The sequence below is a fragment of the Corticium candelabrum genome, chromosome 8 (genome assembly GCF_963422355.1).
Source record: "Corticium candelabrum chromosome 8, ooCorCand1.1, whole genome shotgun sequence".
Classification (NCBI taxonomy): domain Eukaryota; kingdom Metazoa; phylum Porifera; class Homoscleromorpha; order Homosclerophorida; family Plakinidae; genus Corticium; species Corticium candelabrum.
The window spans coordinates 90,159-107,500 of NC_085092.1; the positions used below are offsets into that span (position 1 = coordinate 90,159).

Consider the following 17,342-nt stretch of genomic DNA (forward strand, 5'->3'; position numbering starts at 1 on the left):
GGAAGGCTAGAGCAGTACCCTTAGCAGGGAGGCCACTGGTGGAACACCAACTAGATACCCTCGATCGAAACAGTCTGGTAAAGTGAATTCAACACAGTGAGTGAGCCACTCCCATAGTAACCCCTATGAAGCAGGACAATACCATCTGTATTTGTGGTGATTTCAAGGTGACAGTGAATCCACAGGTAGACATTGACTCTTACCATTTGCCACGGATCGATGACATATTCGTGCGCTTGAGTGGGAGAAGACACTTTAACGTCCTTGATCTCAAGCAAGCTTATCTGCAGATGGAACTCGAAGAAGACTCACAGAAATATATGGTTGTCAACCTGCCAAAAGGACGTTATCAATATCAGCGGTTATCGTACGGCATTGCCTCTGCGCCAGCAATCTGGCAACAAACTATGAACCAAGTACTACAGGGCACAGCGGGAGTACAATGTTATCTAACTGACATTATCATTACCGGCAGAACCACTGAAGAACACTTCCCAATCTTGGATTCGGTACTACGACGCCTTCAAGAATATGGCCTCACGGTTAATTAGGACAATTGTCGCTTTTTGCAAAACTCCGTTGAATATTGCAGGCACTTTATCTCAGCATGGGGCCTCTCAATCACCCAAAACGAATCAAGCCATCACCCAGGTGCCACCTCCTTAGAACATCCATCACTCAACTTTACTCATTCTTAGAAATGGCGCTGGGGTAGTGAACAAAGTCGAAGTTTTGAAATTGTGAAAAGCCTGCTGTTGGAAGACAGAGTTCTGACACTACAACCCAGATTTGGAACTTGTCCTAGCCTGTGACAGTTCGTCATACGGACTCGGAGCCGTGCTGTTTCATGGAATGATGGATGGATTGGAATGGCCAATAGCCTATGCCTCGAGGACGCTGACGAGGATCGAATGACAGTACACGCAAATAGAGAAGGAGGCTTTGGGACTATACTGGGGAATGAGTAAATTCCAAGGTTATCTGGAAGGATGACTCTTTACGCTAATTACTGATCACAAGCCATTGCAGTATATAATTGAACCGGGTAAAGCTGTTCCATCTACTGCCGCCGCACATTTACAGAGATGGTGTGTGTTTCTGGGTACTTTCACCTACAAGATTGAGCACAGGGGTACCAGACTGTAACAGCGACGGTTTACCTTGTCTACCGGTACCCAGAAGTCAGATGAGGAGACACTACTCTATGCAGATTTTGTGCAAGGTCTGCCAACCACAGATGCTGAAGTACATCGCACTTAGTGTCAAGATCCAATACTGCCCACTGTTATAGAAGCTATGCAGACAGGCTGGGAGAAGGCTCCACAGTCGTATGGACTACAAGCATTCTTCTTGCGGAGAAATGAATTGACCACCTACCACGGCAAACTACTGTGGGGTACTCGAGTCCTCATATGTACCAAATTATGGCCATGAGTCCTGGACGTTTGCATGAGAGACTTATTGGAATGACGAAAATGAAGAAGTTGCCTCGTACGTACGTTTGGTGGTCTAAGTTGGATCGAAACATTGAGGAAATGATGTGAAGATGTCATAGTTGCCAGAAAACCAATTGTGCCCCGGAGAAAGCTCTCCTACATAGATGGGAGTATCCCGCATTGCCCTGGCAACGCCTACATGTAGACTTCGCTGGCCCTATTGACAACAGGATGTACATGGTAATTGCTCGTGCCCACACGAAATGGCCGGAAATCATGGAAATGGAAAATACTACAGTGGAGGAACAGTCAAACAGCTGCAGACGGTCATGTCTAGAATGGGTATCCCGGAGCCAATAGTGACCGACAATGGGCCCCAGTTTACATCGGAAGTATTTTGATCTTTTATGAAAGGCAACCACACACGGCACATCACCGGAGCTCCGTATCACCCGGCAACCAACGGTCTTGCAGAATGTTTCAAAGGGCACTGAAGGCAAACAAAAGCAACAAGCCAATGCAACACAAATTGGACGAGTTCTTACTAGTGTACTGCTTGTCTCCATGGGCCACCACGGACCAAAGCTCCTCGCAGCTTATGTTTGGGCGCAACGTTCAGACAAAGTTGGATCTCTTTAAACCTGATGTTCGTAGGACGGTGAATCGTAAGCCGTTTAGTGATGATAAAAACAAACCTTATCGGTGTTTTGACGAGGGACAGCAAGTGTTGGTCCGGAATTATCGGCCAGGATGGAAATGGGTACAAAGAGAGATTGCCGTACAAACAGGCCCGGTGTCATACCGAGTCTGTGCAAACGAGACAGTTTGGAGACGGCATGCCGATCAGCTGCTTCCGGGACCTCGTTCCAGCCATGACCCTAGATTTGAAGCCGAAGCTGAGTATGAGGAAACTGCCAATGTTACACCTACAGAGAACTCAGTCAGCCGCCCTCCAGATGACTCACAGGATGAAGTAACGATAGCTGAGGTCATGCGACAAACAGATACCACAGCCAACGGGAATGCTAACCAGGAACATGGCAGTCTGTCCGACGGGATCACAACCGGGTCGGGATGAGTAGTAAAGTCGGCCAAGCTAGCCGACTATACATACTATTAAGAGTCATCAGGTTGTTAGCTGAAGTTAGTTAATCTAGGGACATTAGATTAGATAGGGGGAGTGTAACGTAGTGGATTAGACGGGGTATTACGATTATGCACATGCGTATTGTTGTGTTCTAGTTTTGAGCAGGATCTAGTAGAAATACAGTTGTTTGGTATTTCACGAGTCTCCAAACGCGATTGGCTTGCGACGCAACACAAGCAGCTGGCAATAGCTACTTGTCGAGATCCAATTCTGTCAAAAGTTTTGCACTGGACACGATCTGGATGGCCCCGTGGTTGTATCGAAGTGGAATTCAAACCGTACGCCAACAGGCAGCATGAACTGTCGGTTTCACAGGACCGTTTGTTGTGGGGAAAGAGAGTAATTATACCACCTTGTTTTCGAGATTGTTTACTTCAAGAGTTACATTATCAACACATTGGCACCAGTCGCATTGTGATAACGATTATCGCAAAGCTGCGGCACAAGCAAAAACCGGTGGCTGTCCAATATTTGATGGGCATGTCCAAGATAGGGAGAAAGTAGCGGAAGTTCTATTTTGTCCCAGTGAACAGCAATAGGCTAAGTGATCAAACTCAATCTAGCACGTTGTATTACCATGTGACTACTCTCTACATTCATGCCTTAGATATAAGAAATCTTCATCTTGTTTCTGTACACCAATAGTCCGATATTGGAGAGCGTCCGATAATTGATGTAAGACTCTACATAGGGTGTATTCTAGCCTTTTCTAGACGCATTGTGGATGGCAGCACATCCAGGGCTGCAATCTACACTGCGTCTGGGACGAAGCTGGGTGTATTTAGGACTTGAAACATTGGCTTGCTTGCCTGTCCCAGGCATGGTAATTTGGGAGTGGACAGGTATCACAAGCAGCTGCCTGTCCACAGCTAAGTCGTGCCTAGTCTCAAAGGCTTGAGATGGCTTTCAATGAGTACTTATCTTGTGTGTGAATACATCCTACTGGACTAGCTCTTATACAAGGAATGAACACTGCTCTGATCAAGCCTTAATTAGAAGCTCTATTGCCTGTATGCTATGTGGGCTGGTAGTTTCATCTTTTCACACGTACATGTGTATGAGTGTGTTGGCCGGGCATCACGACCCATCAAGTGTTGGCACCCTCAAGTAAGCAGTCAAAGATGCCTGGGCTGTTCCAGTTCGTTTCACAAGTAAGAAGAGGAAAACAACTGTAGAGAGTCAGGGCCTGATCAAGAGCACTGGTGTAGTTATCCATGTTACAGCAAGTAAAGATAGTGAATACAAACAGTCCAAGATGTATGTAATCTATTGTAGATCACTGCTGCAATCAGTTAGTCAATCTGCTGCACATACGGTACCATTGTCGCTTTTTTCCAGTCAGGTGTAATGGTGATACAGATTCTCATTCAATAGAATAATCACTTTGAGGGGTCATATTGAAAATAGAGAACAGCTAAGTTTCTCTCCTTGAATCCTATTGCAAAGGCAGATGCTGCTGTGCTTTATTATATTCTAATGAAAGGAAACACAGACTTAATTGTGGGATTTGATGCAGAGGAGATGATGGGTTTCTGCGGTAGTGTAACTGCTAAGGTAAAGGGATTGGCACTACGTTCATTGAGATGCACTGTTGTGTTTAGGTTAGAGTATTAAACTGCCAGGGATTCAGCTGTGATTGATTCCTATGTGAAAACAATAGAGATTAATCTCATGGAAGGTTCATACAGATATTGGTGCTTCCACAAACATGGGCTGGTTTCATTTATTGTGTCAGCTGTTCATAATGGCCTAATTTGCATTTTATGTATGTTGTGCGCAAAGTGCATATTTGGACAATCCAGGATTACCCAGTAGAATCCATGAATTACCTGTACAAACCATGAATTGCCAATACAAACCATACATACCTAACCCTAATCATAACATAACCCGTAACTCTAATCCTAAACCTAACCCTAACTCTCAAATTATGTGGAAAACCAGAAATCCACAGTTTGTCCATATCCACAGTTGTGCATCTATACTACTAATATGTATGTAGGAACAACGCTGCAACACTGATACTTGTGCCAGACTGGATGATATTTTCATCCTGACTTTGAACAAGGCCGTGCCACCTATTTTGATGTAACAGTCAGAAAAAAATGCAACCGTCATACGTTACCCAAACAGCTTACAGTGTGGGAAATGCAGTTGCAGCTAGAGAAAGGGAAAAGACCAACATCATGAAGCCAATGTCACATCAACTGGGAGTATTTTCCACCCTCTTATGTGCAAATCTCTTGGCCTGTGGTCACCACACAGTTTGGAAGTATTGAAGACCATCGCACGACGTGTATCTTTCAAAAGAAATTTGACAGTCAGCCAGGCAGTCAGTAACATACATGAACAACTGTCGGTGAAACTCTGCCTATATAACGGCAAAATGGTATTGCATAGACTAGCTTTAGATTGTACAGACATGTTTTTTGGATAATGTGTGTTAGATACCCACATAGGTGGGTTTATAATATATATATATATATATATATATATATATATATATATATATATATATATATATATATATATATATATATATACATTATATATATATATATATATATATATATATATATATATGTATATGTATATGTATAAGTTTAATAGCCGGCTAGACCGGATCACCCACGGGGCTAAAATTTGGGGTACAGGCGTAACTCGACATGGGTAAGAACATAGGCAGGGTGGCATCAACCTCCACTTTTAGTCGGGTTCCCTTTTGGGGTGCAACATAGAACAACACTATGCTGTTTGCCTTTCAAAGAGACTGAAAGCCCCTGATAGACTCGATTTGATGAAAGTTCTGTTACGTGAACTCAATCTGATGGCGTAATTTTGTTTTCTCACAACTAAGAATGCAATGCTCACTTTCAAATTCCAATATATTCATTGTTTGTTCACATGCCATTGTTACATCACAATGCTATCTACCATTCTCATCAGGCTGAGTTAGCTGTAGATGATTTTACTTATCTTAAACATCAAACTACGTCCAGAGCAAAGGGATAGAGTTCCGATTGTTCAATGCGTACATTGGAAATGTGCTGAGTATATTTTATATCCCAGGAGGATCCGCCTCCACTCGCACATGAATTTCGCATTCTCTAGATTCGAGGATCTACTAGATGACATTTATCCCAACAAAACCGTGTAGTGGAACTGATAACTACTACACAATAATTAATTCTCATTCCTTTGTCTGGGGCAACTTCTTTTAACCTGGGACCAAAATTTTCCCATCACCATGGGAATGGCAACTGTTGTTATTATTGTTGTTGTTATTATGATTATGATATATTCAAGAAAAGATTTCAGGGATGTAGCGTCTTATACAACACTGCAACAAATGTTGTACCAATAATTGGCTGGCAATTAAGAGAGGATGAATAACCTATTGTTACTGCATGTCTTAAGAAAATGGCCAGAGCAATAGACCAGGAACTAGTGCTTAAAAATTGAATTATAGAGACCAGACAGCATCGAATAGACTACTTTACAATAATTCTTAAGGTCATTCTTTAAAGTTGAGGTACATATGTTGGGCTAGCTCGTGTTGCACCAATGTAGAATAGTGTGCTACATTTCTGGAGTTGCACTACATACATACCACAACATGCATAGTGTATCACTAGATGCAAACTAGAGTGTCCTCCAGTCTGTTACTTAATGGTGTTAGCAAAGAGAGTATTACTACTACAACAATGACCATGATAATGATGACAGTGACAATGATAGAAATAATATGTTAATAATATTGATAGAAACTGAAGAAAGAAGAACATTCTCGGTATGTAAGAAAAAGAAAACATCCTAGTGTTGTAGATGACAGAGCCAAGCAGAAACAGTGAGAAGTAAAGGTTTGTAGTAAGTCTAACGGCATGGTAGACTTCTTCATTGATTACGAAACAGAAAAAGGTGTGTTGATTTACACCGCTGCATAAATTCTAAATAGAACTCTTGTGTTGATCTTGTGAGAATTTGCCATCTTGAATTAGAAATGTGACATTCAATCTTTTCTAAGTCTTATGTGCATGTAATCATGCAAGAAGTTGCCAAAGCAGTTTTGACAGACAAAACCTGAATTTTGTTTGCCCCTTGGTTGAGCTTTGTTGTTTGGCTGTTGGTCCACATGACTTAAGTATTAGACTCTCATTACCCTAACCGACTTTTAGGGCCCCGCATTGACTTTTTGGGCCCACATCAACACAATTTATTACTTGATATGGTCTTCTTGCATGCAGAAAGTGTGGAATTATAGTAGCAATGTAGCAGAGATGGTGTTTGTCTTTGCCCTAATACATTCAGTATGTCGAATTTTGAATAACTGGTTTGGGTGTTTTAGGGTTATGAGTTAGGGTTAGCTGAGCCTCATAACTTGTACAGCAAATTATGTTTCCAGACAGCTAGATACTGCAGTGCCTGATGTGTTTGTAACTGCAATGATACACTGCTCACTTGATAGATTGAAGCTACATCACAAATGTAAATTTACCGTCCACTGCACTGAGAATAGGATGTCAGGAGGATGAGAATCTAATAGTTAAGTTTATGTAGTTGGTGCATAAATCTTTATTAATGCTTCCTGAAGCATTTAAGTAGTTGAATTTCTTGTTTCTTTATTTATTTCAGTCATACGCAAAGTGAAGTATGTATCAGCCAATTGTCTTTATACACGAGAGGCATCTCTAACTTCTAACTCAAATCTTGTACACATAAAAAGTTACGTCATTAAAATGTGCATGTGTACTTATTTCTGATGGAAACACATAAGTGTGTTGGGTTATATTCTTGTTGCAAGTTATTGCTCTAAAAAGGCATAAGCATACACACGCATTGTTCTCGCCAGTACACCGTCTGTACCGTCATTTTGACAGTTGGGAACAAAATTGGAAAGCCTTAACACACGTAGTGTGGGATGTCTTGCTACAAGATCCATTGTGGATCTAAATTAAGACATTTACCTCTATTGGTCTTGATGGTTCCGACATTACTACAGAACAATCTCATGACAACTAACTTTTTGGGTGTGGTCTCTTTGTTAGTGTTTGGGGACAATTCCCATAATAGCTACTATATAGTAATGAGACTGTGTTTGCAGCAGGTGTTCTACTAATTACTGTTTATGTTTTGTACCTAACCCTTACGGATCTCTTTACACTGGATGTATCGATTCACTAAATCATTATGGTTATAAAATCATAGTGATCCTCTCTCACAAAGCACGCTTGCTGCTACAAATTCTTAGAGCTTTTTGTATGGATTTTACACATGATTACGCTAGACTACTAGAAGCATAGCGTCTTAGTTATGATCAAAAAAGGATAAATGGTCCTAAAGTATCCCTATACTATTCATTAATACTATTCATTTCTTAATTAAGTTTGACGGCACAGTAGCCAACGTATATGCACAACTTACTCTTTTAAAGCAATTAAGTTAAGTCAACTTGTCATTGTAATAATCTATCGTCTGTCTGTCTGTGTTATGTTCAACAAGGTTATGTTCAATCAGGTTTATTCGACAAGTTCTAAGTGCAATTATATTGAATAGTCTAACGATCGTGCAGTAACTTATATACATGCATCAGACTCTACGTAGTACAACTAGGGAAAAGATAAAGTAAAATTATGATGGTATTACCAAATATGTCAACATTAAACATTTAATGACGTCATCATTTGACGTCATTATTTGATGACGTCATATTGACGGTTGGCACAAAATCTTGGCTAGAACACTGCACAGTATGTGAAGTGATGTTTGTGCTTTTCTTGATATGGTTTTGGCTGCTATGAATAGGCAGGCATGATTGTCTCTTGGTTTACAACATGAAAGTGAAACCACTATTACTAATTATTAGAACTACACGTTCATTGATTTTATGACATTACTGCATACGTACTGGTTAGTATAATACTGTTTAATGTTGATTTATTAATATTTAATGCATATAGAATGATGACTTAATGTTTAGGAGTGTTCCTGATGTATGGTTTGACGATGTTGATGCGGACATCCTAGATGTTGCTGAACAAGGAAAACCGTATCTGCGGATTCTGCCTCAAGAGACTGGTAGCTTTAATGAAACTATCTGTATGGTCCCGAAACCATTAGTGACAGGCAACTGGAAAGAGTAAGTGTATGTGTTTGTCACCAACTGTCTATCGTAACTACATCGTAATTATTGTCGACGACGTAAAATTCTTGACAACGCGAACGCTACACCTTTCGGTTTATTCGAACTTATGCCTGCACCAGTCCCGTGTGGACTGTGCGCCTCGTTGTCCTTCACAACGTTTCTGGCAACCGACGATTTGTTGCCCATTGAAGCCGCTCTTTTTTATAGCTTGCCTTTCTCTCCAAATTCTGATTGCATTTGCACCAAATCTGACCTACGAGTTTTCTCCACTGAGCTGTACACGGGGAGTGTGTCGATTTTTACAGAATTTGAGAAAAATGTGAGAAGGGCAAGATTCAAAATGCATGACCGCTATACGGGCGAGTAGATAACTGCACGTGACTTCCCCTTTTGGATACTCGATCTCTAATTTCTCAGAACGAGATATAATTGAACGAGATATAACTCTAAACGAAATTCTTTTCAGAATTCTGTCCGTCTGGTAATTCTTCTGAACGGAGTAAAAATGCATGTGAACGAGGCATACTTTGAATAATTATAATATTGATATTGATAAATTCTCAGAATGGGATACTTATGCAACAACACAATTCATTACATACAACAGGAAACTAGCTAAAGCTTGCGTTTCTCTTCAAATTCTGATTTTATTTGCACCGAATCCATATGTACTATACAATATCATGTTCTCCGCACATTCAGATTTGATTATTAGTTGTTAGTAAATTGATTTATTGTTGTATGTGTGCACGCCTCCACCGCCGCCACCGTGCACGCACGCATGCGCGCACACGCACACACACACACACACACACACACACACACACACACACACACCAGGCCCGTAGGCTGGGGGCTGGGGGGGTTGGACGAACCGCCCGCTCAGCCGTGAAGGTCCCCTTTTGATCCAATGTATATATACAGTTGTCCTCGAAAGTTTGTGAACCCAGGTCAATCTTAATTAATACATTATTATCTACCTTACATCAACAATATCGTACTTGTAACAGCACTGCGTATAGTGGAAAATGGCCAAAATTTACGAACAAAGTCATTTGATGACAATAGCCGACTGTCACAATGATCAATTGAGCTTAATCATAAATGGGCTATGAGCAAAAGTATGTGTACCCATCTTCATTATTTGGTTGGACCGCCCTTTGCTTCAATTACTGATAGTAATCTGTTCTTTCACGATTCAATGAGATTTTGGCATCTTTGTGCTGGAATTTTTGCCCACTCTTCTTGCGAAAATACCTTTAATTCAGCCAAGTTCTTTGGATGGCGAAGATGAACCGATTTCTTTAATTAAATCTCCCCAAAGCATTTCAATAGGATTGAGGTCTGGACTCTGGCTAGGCCGGGCCAGTACATTGTAATGTTGCTTCTGAAGCCAGGAATGTGTGGACCGGCTTGTGTGTTTATGATCCTTGTCTTGTTGAAAGGTCCAAGACCGGCTAGGCCCAAGCTTCTGGACAGAAGGACTAACATTTTTTTGCCAAAAATGTGCTGGTATTGTTCTGAATTCATTCTTCCTTCAACAAAATCAAGTTGCCCCATGCCAGACGCTGCAAAGCAGCCCCAAAGCATGATGTTACCACCGCCATGCTTTACTGTTGGGATGATGTTTTTGTCAGCAAAAGCTTCGTTCTTTCGACACCAAACGTAATGTTGACTAGTTTGACCAAAGTTCGATTTTCGTTTCGTCGGTCCAGAGGACGTTCTTCCAGAAGGTTGCTGATTGGTCCAAGTTTGTCATAGCAAACTGTAATCGCATTTGGCGATGCTTTTGAGACAACAGTGGCTTCCTTCTTGCCATGCGACCGTAGAAGCCTTCTTTGTTTAAGACTCTTCGGATCGTGCTTCTGTGAACATTGACTTGAGCTGTTTTCAAAGAATTCTGAACATCTTTTGATGACATCCGAGGTGTGTTGGTAACTTCCCGAAGCACATGACGGAGAGTACGACGTGACAACTTTGAAGGTCGACCAGACCTTGGTAGGGTCACCGCTGTTTTCAGAGACCGCCACTTGTAAATAACCTGTCGAACGGTTGAGATGTGAACGCCAAGGTGCTCCGCCGTCCTTGTGCAGCTGCACAATTTGTTGTCTCAAGCGTTGTGAAAGCTCTTCTCTGTGCAACATTGCACACAGTAAAACGTACAATGTAAGGAATGTTGCTGAGCAATCTGCGTCGTTTATCCTCCTACTTCCAGCTTAAAATTGTGGTCAGTTGCCAAATGAAACGCAAAGAACAGTTTGACAGTTAAATTTGATTTCTTTTTGAGACACGAACGAGTTCATGCAAAGGTTCACTTACTTTTTCTCAAGGCTTACTGAAGGATTTTATTAAATTCTCCTTTGCAAAAGAAGTTATCTTATTTTATTCACTAAAATCAGGCTCCTTAGAAGTTCTTGTTACAAAATACAGCTGCTACAAGTACGATATTGTTGATGTAAGGTAGATAATAATGTATTAATTAAGATTGACCTTGGGTTCACAAACTTTCGAGCACATCTGTGTATATATATATATATATATACCCACATAGGTGGGTTTATATAAATATATATATTAATTTTATTGAACAACTAATAGCATACAGGGAAGTCCCAACTTAAAACATTATCTACTTCCGCAAGCATGCGGCTAGAAATCATTCTAGCGTTATACAACCATAATTTTACAGACAGTTGCTCTAGCAAGTTCTTTAAAGCTTTCCAGAAAGGAACAGCTAGCACAGCACAAACTTCAGAAGATATAGATTTTAAAGTTTCTAGGCTATCTAGTGACCATAAACCGAGCGTCTCTACCACCAAGGGGTAGAAAACCCTGCCTGCATATGTCACTGTTGCATCGTGACGATCATCTTTGTCCATCTCAGCCACTTCTGCAACTATTCGTGATGTTTCAGCAACTCGAGGGATGTATAATGGTTGCAACGTGTTTCTTACTGTGATGTCAAAGTATCCAGGACGTCCATTCAAGAAATTTGGATGGAAAACATCACCTGGCCGGTATTTGGTTTCACCGGAGCTTCTCTGTTCTTTTACAACTTGTTTCGAATCAATAAGAAGCGATTGCCAAATAGTCTCACACAAAGCATTATGACGATTCAGACGATGTGGGCCATGACCACATCCAACAAGGTGATCTCGGTAAGGGTCAAGTGGCTGACCACACAAACATCTAATGTTGTTTGGTGGGAAAGGAAATATGGGCAGACCCAGCCAGTATCTTGAAGCTACAACAAACTCATGGAGTGACATGGCGAGGCCAAGGTTACGGTTTGGAGTTGCCCACAACCATGCACCCGCATGAGGAGATGATATAGTCTTCAGGCAGGCTCTGTCTCTGAGACTCGCCAAATCTAGCAGGTTAGAAAAAGAAATGTCATCTAGATGACTTTCAATCTGGTGTTGTGTAGCTGTCGACAAATCCAATGAGGTTGATTCACTTTTAGAAAGTAGGTTACGTACGATTCCTCGTGTTTCCTCTTCTCCTGGTAACGATTGGAGAGAAGAGGGAAGAGAAGATGGACTGCGTTTCAGTAGACAGTTAACCAATTTTCGATTAGAGTTACAGCTTCCTAGAAAAGCAGATGGTGAAGTAGATACGGCTTCCCTAATGCCCATACCTCCTTTTCCAATTGGTAGTGCAGCTTGTGACCATGCAAAGTCAGATATATATATATATATATATATATATATATATATAAATTTTTATTTTTTTATTTTTTACACACACACACACACACACACGTGTGTGTGTGTGTGTGTGTGTGTGTGTGTGTGTGTGTGTGTGTGTGTGTGTGTGTGTGTGTGTGTGTGTGTGTGTGAACATCAATATACACTAAGTGAGCAAGTCCCAAAGAATATATATATATACTGGCGCGTATAGTACGCAAAACGCGCCTCTAAATTTGTATGTGCTCCTGTTATGTCAAATTCTCTCTATTGTTTTCATGCAATCCCTATATTTCTCATCATTTCTAAATAATATTTTTTAATTGTAGTGTCTATATATCTAAAGAAGAGTGGTCCTTTTAACTCCTAAAGCACGCAACCTTTTCTACTTTGAAAAGCAACTACTGCCCTTGCGTGGCGGTGACTGGTTTCTTGTACTTTGCTTTGTGCTGACGTTCGTCTGTAGGTGGTAACGCCACAAAACGTTTGTTCCTCATACCCTGGCAATCTCCTGCAATTTTGCGTTCCACCTATTAGCATGCAGCCTTTTCTCACTTTGAAATAGCAACTGCATGGTGTCGTTTACAGGTCCCCTGCATCCATGCGTTGTTGTTCTACGAAAGTTGATATTGCAGCAGGAAAGAGACGACGAAGCTGCTGCCAGCTTGAAACACAGCACATGTGCATGCAAGCGAATACTTGGTCACTTAGACAAGGTTACATATTATCCGGTATTTTGTGTTTTCTCCGCCCAATAAGGGAATTATATGATGCCCCAATTTTATATACGCGGGATTTTGTGTTAATTAACGTAAGTTGCCCAGGCGAAGAATGAGCTAATCAGCTAGTATATATAGCTAATTCGAAAGGCTATCAAGTAACATGTATAGTCGTCGTTGGTCCATTTTGTTGTATTACGCACCGCCCATTTCTGAAGCCAGGCTACAGGCCTGCACATACACACACACACACACACACACACACACACACACACACACACACACACACACACACACACACACACACACACACACAAAGAGACACCACGGCTTTCTAATGTATCCAGATCCAGATCCGTTTCCTAGGGTTAGTCGGCGAAGACATATCGTTGAAACAATCGAAGACCGCAATACACAGCTCGGATCCCATTCGTCAGAAATTGTCCGAATTCCATTCCCACAAAATCCAAAAAATGAACAGGGCCTGCTGGGGCATGTCCCCCAAATTTCGCTAATTTTGATCCTATAGTTTGCAAATTGCAACCAATGTTTTCAAATTTTGAAATTGAAACTGCAATTCAATAGACCACGTTGCAGATTGCAACAACCTACCGGTATGAGTTTTGTAGTGGAAACAACAGGAGCACCGAAAAATGTAGAAGATTCTAGAGACATCAATAACTATTATCGCATTTCAATTTACCACACAACACTGGATCAGATAATTAGTGAATTCAACCGACGTTTTTCAGTCAAAAGTTGGTCTTTGATGACGGCAGCTATAGTGCGTGTAGCCCAAAATCATCTTCTTTTCTTAAGTCAAAGTTATGGAGCCTTTGACTAATTAGGCATTATGGTCTAATATTAGCTAATCATGAAATGGTGTCATTTGAGGCGAAGTCTGCAGCACGTTATCTAAATAGCAAACAGGAAGTAAAATCTCTCATATACCATCTCTTGCCAGTGAAGGAGGCTTTCGTAGACCTGCTCAAAGTCTTACAAATTGTGTTGGCACTATCTCTACCGCGCATCATGTGAACGTTTTGACGTTTGAAAGACTGAAGTCCAGAAAACCTACCTTAGGCTAAGTTAGGGCTGGCATGGGACAAGGTAGATTAAATAGCCTAGCGCTTCTGGCCATATGAAAGAGACATGTCTACTTTGCCGCGCAGTAGACAAAAACAGAAGAATCATGCCTAGCAAGTGAAAAGGCTAGCAGTTAAATTAAAAGTAGAAATACAGAATTGAGAAAGTTTTCCAGTTGCCCCCCAAATCTTGCATGGATTCTGGCTGGTTTAATTAATACTGTACATATTACTGACGAAGACTTGCTGTGTCAGTGCAGAGAATGTGCTCAGTATGAATCATCCTGCTGCATTGACAGTTTCATTAGATCACAACCTCATTGTCGTGTTTACCTCCCTGCTAGACAGGGTAGGCACAACAGACGGCAAGCAGGGGTTACCATCTCTTGGCCTCATCTAGCCTCATACCAGACCCTCTCGCGCTGTCCTGGCGGGTTCCATATAACACCTGACATAGCTCCTCACGCTTGATCCACGTGGGTGATGACGTCAACATATCCCAGGGCCAAATTAATTAAAGTGAATTTTATGTTGGTGCTCTCTGAAAAATCCGCTAATCCGCCAAATTTCATCTTAGACGGTAATGATATTGCTGAATCATTACAGCATTATAATACTAGGTAGACAGGATGTCCCAAAACTAATAGTTTACTTTGATCCGACCATATACATGGCGTCACTACAAAGTCCGAGTTAGGTATATGCATAAACGCTCCCTCTCAGTAACGGGGTGAGGCTGTGTACGCAAAATAGTTGACTCCAGTCCACGCTGGAGTCACAGTTACCACCTGGGAAGACTAAAAAGAGTCTCCAAAATTGCTTTGTCCTTCCTTTGTTACATATGACAGTATGTTCACCCAGTAAATACCCAATTTATACTAAACGTTGTTTGTCTTCACCATGAAATGATTGACTCCCTGAACCCATTCGAAGACTGCTGAGGGGAGGGCTACGTATATGTACATGACAACTGAAAGTAATTGACTACAGAAACCATTTAATAACCATCTCATGGTAGGACATTGCTAATATTTAAGTTTGAATAATCGCTTGCTGTAATTTCAAGCTATAAAGACCACACACACACACACACACACACACACACGCACACACACACACACACACACACACACACACACACACACACACACACCACACACACACACACACACACACACACACACACACACACACACACACACACACACAATGCTATAAACAATGCATTAAATTAAGTCTTCCAATCTTTTTCGTATCTGGAAAATTTAGAATCACACGTTAAGTACTAAAATACACTGTAACAGTCTAACAACGTCGCGTTATTACAAATACATTAACTGTGCAATATGGTACCACACGTCTCGTCGTTTCCAATAGCTAGGGTGCTGTCCGTGATACCTTCATGCTGCATGTTGCAAAGTTGCTCCAAACTACTGACTGTCCTAAGTTGACAATTTGCCATTGCCTCCTCTCGAACATTTCGACCTCTCCAATTCTTTATACTGATATCAGCCCCTGACTTGGCCAACAGTTTCACTACAGGAGTATATCCACATTTAGCAGCGAGATGACATGGGGTATCTCCTCTGTTATTTTGCGCGTTAATTTGACGCATAGCTCCTTTGATCAAAAGAAAGGCAACAATGTCTCTGCTGCCTTTAGCACTTGCAGCATGAAGCAAAGTCCAACAACAGTTGGACTCGACATCGGTCACTTGCGCACCTCGTTTTACCAAAGATTTGCACAAATCTAGACGCCCACACCTGATGGCCAGTCGCAGTGCCACCTCTCCATACGCATCAGGTCTGTTCAGTTCTTTGTCTGGTGTGTTTTCTAATGCTGTAAACTTTCCATTCCCAAGAAGAGACAGCTCAAGAGAATTAAGGATCTCTTCCTGAACAACAGACATAGCTTATACCAAAATAATAAACAAGCAAGCCCATACAAAAATATTTCTGTACCCTCTGTGACGTCACAAACTCACCGACATTGCGAGATACAGTTCTGAAAATCTGTAATAGAAACAAAAACTAGAGTTTTCACAGTGAAATGGTGCAAAAAAATGTGACCAGACTCAGGTGTAATACTGAGTGATCTTCCGGGCGTGGCTAATCAGATTCAATTATGTTGAAAAGACACTTTTCATAGAACTCAACAATTAATCGAGCTGCTACATTAATTAATTTTGTACATAGCGATGAGACTTAACTTAAGAGTTGTAACTTTAGGATTCCTAAGTAAATCAACTATAGCAAGCCACGTGTCAAAACAATGCGGTGTAGCTCCCTTGTCTAGCAAGACGAACGCACAAAATTGCTCAGGTAGCGCTTCATCTGATTTTTCTATTTATCACCAAGCACAGTCGACGCAGAAAGATTTAGCAAGTTTTATGAACAGAGATGTGTATGCAAGAGGATACGGTTAATGCTCCATGTATAGCTAATCCTGACAGTACTTTGTCAACATTGTAATTTGGAAGCTGTATTACGCAATAAGCAGACTTTTTGATATTAATACTATAGCATATTTCACGCATTACAATACATTAGGTAATGTTGGGTTGGCTGATAGCATATCTTGGCACCAACCACAAAAACAGGTTGCATGCATCCCTGTCCAAGTGCCTCTGTCACGAGCTCCAGGTTATGATGTGTATTCCATGAATGTGTGCAAGTGCACGCACGTGTGTGTATGTGTGTGACTGGTGTGTGTGTGTGTGTGTGTGTGTGTGTGTGTGTGTGTGTTGTCGAGAACAAGAAGACTTTGAGGTTCGAATCTCTAGTGACTGATCTATAGTATGCCACCAATATGGCTCTTCTCTCTGACAATTGGTTTACTTAACCTCACCACAATGCTGGATTCCCTATCAAACTGCTTTAAGAAACTGGGTCTCGCATTTAGCTGCAAAAATATAAACCTTAGCCGTTCTACCATCTGAATGCTCACACATTCAAACTCCTGTACCAATCCACCTTGTGCCAGGAGACGAGCTAATTGAAGTAGCCTCTCATCAATTTCCAGTACTCGGGCAGCATTATTCAAAGTAATTGTGGATTGGCTACAGAGATTAATTCCAGAATCTGTAAAGCCTCACATGCCTTCCAGTCACTCTCTCGGATCTTGTGGT

At 41.3% G+C, this 17,342-nt stretch overlaps 3 protein-coding genes across 3 annotated transcripts in view; 2 read left to right on the top strand and 1 right to left on the bottom strand.

Annotated features, from left to right (window-relative positions):
• Positions 1-125: 125 nt before the first annotated feature.
• Positions 126-915, top strand: LOC134183582 (uncharacterized protein K02A2.6-like). The gene is made up of 3 exons (XM_062651164.1): positions 126-542; positions 593-651; positions 816-915. The coding sequence occupies exons 1-3, from the start codon at positions 126-128 to the stop codon at positions 913-915; spliced, it is 576 nt and encodes a 191-aa protein (XP_062507148.1).
• Positions 916-1,525: 610 nt separating this feature from the next.
• LOC134183735 (uncharacterized) lies at positions 1,526-2,753 on the top strand. The gene has a single exon (XM_062651331.1). It carries the CDS (start codon positions 1,912-1,914, stop codon positions 2,512-2,514), a length of 603 nt encoding a protein of 200 aa, XP_062507315.1. The 5' UTR covers positions 1,526-1,911; the 3' UTR covers positions 2,515-2,753.
• A 12,659-nt stretch (positions 2,754-15,412) lies between these two features.
• LOC134183464 (26S proteasome non-ATPase regulatory subunit 10-like) overlaps positions 15,413-17,342 on the bottom strand; it is a 3,656-nt gene continuing 1,726 nt past the window's right edge. The window contains exons 2-3 of the mRNA XM_062651013.1: positions 16,177-16,227; positions 15,413-16,109 (exon numbers count right to left, since the gene is read on the bottom strand). Of these exons, the coding sequence (XP_062506997.1) occupies positions 15,549-16,109; positions 16,177-16,227 (612 nt within the window). The 3' untranslated portion in view covers positions 15,413-15,548. The remainder of the gene's footprint in view (positions 16,110-16,176; positions 16,228-17,342) is intronic.

Coding starts and splice junctions, on each gene's coding strand:
- LOC134183735 (XM_062651331.1), top strand. CDS start 1,912: ATGTTTCAAAGGGCACTGAAGGCAAACAAAAGCAACAAGCCAATGCAA.
- LOC134183582 (XM_062651164.1), top strand. CDS start 126: ATGAAGCAGGACAATACCATCTGTATTTGTGGTGATTTCAAGGTGACA. Junction 543..592: donor TTCAAGAATATGGCCTCACG/GTTAATTAGGAC, acceptor TGAATATTGCAG/GCACTTTATCTCAGCATGGG. Junction 652..815: donor CGAATCAAGCCATCACCCAG/GTGCCACCTCCT, acceptor AGCCTGTGACAG/TTCGTCATACGGACTCGGAG.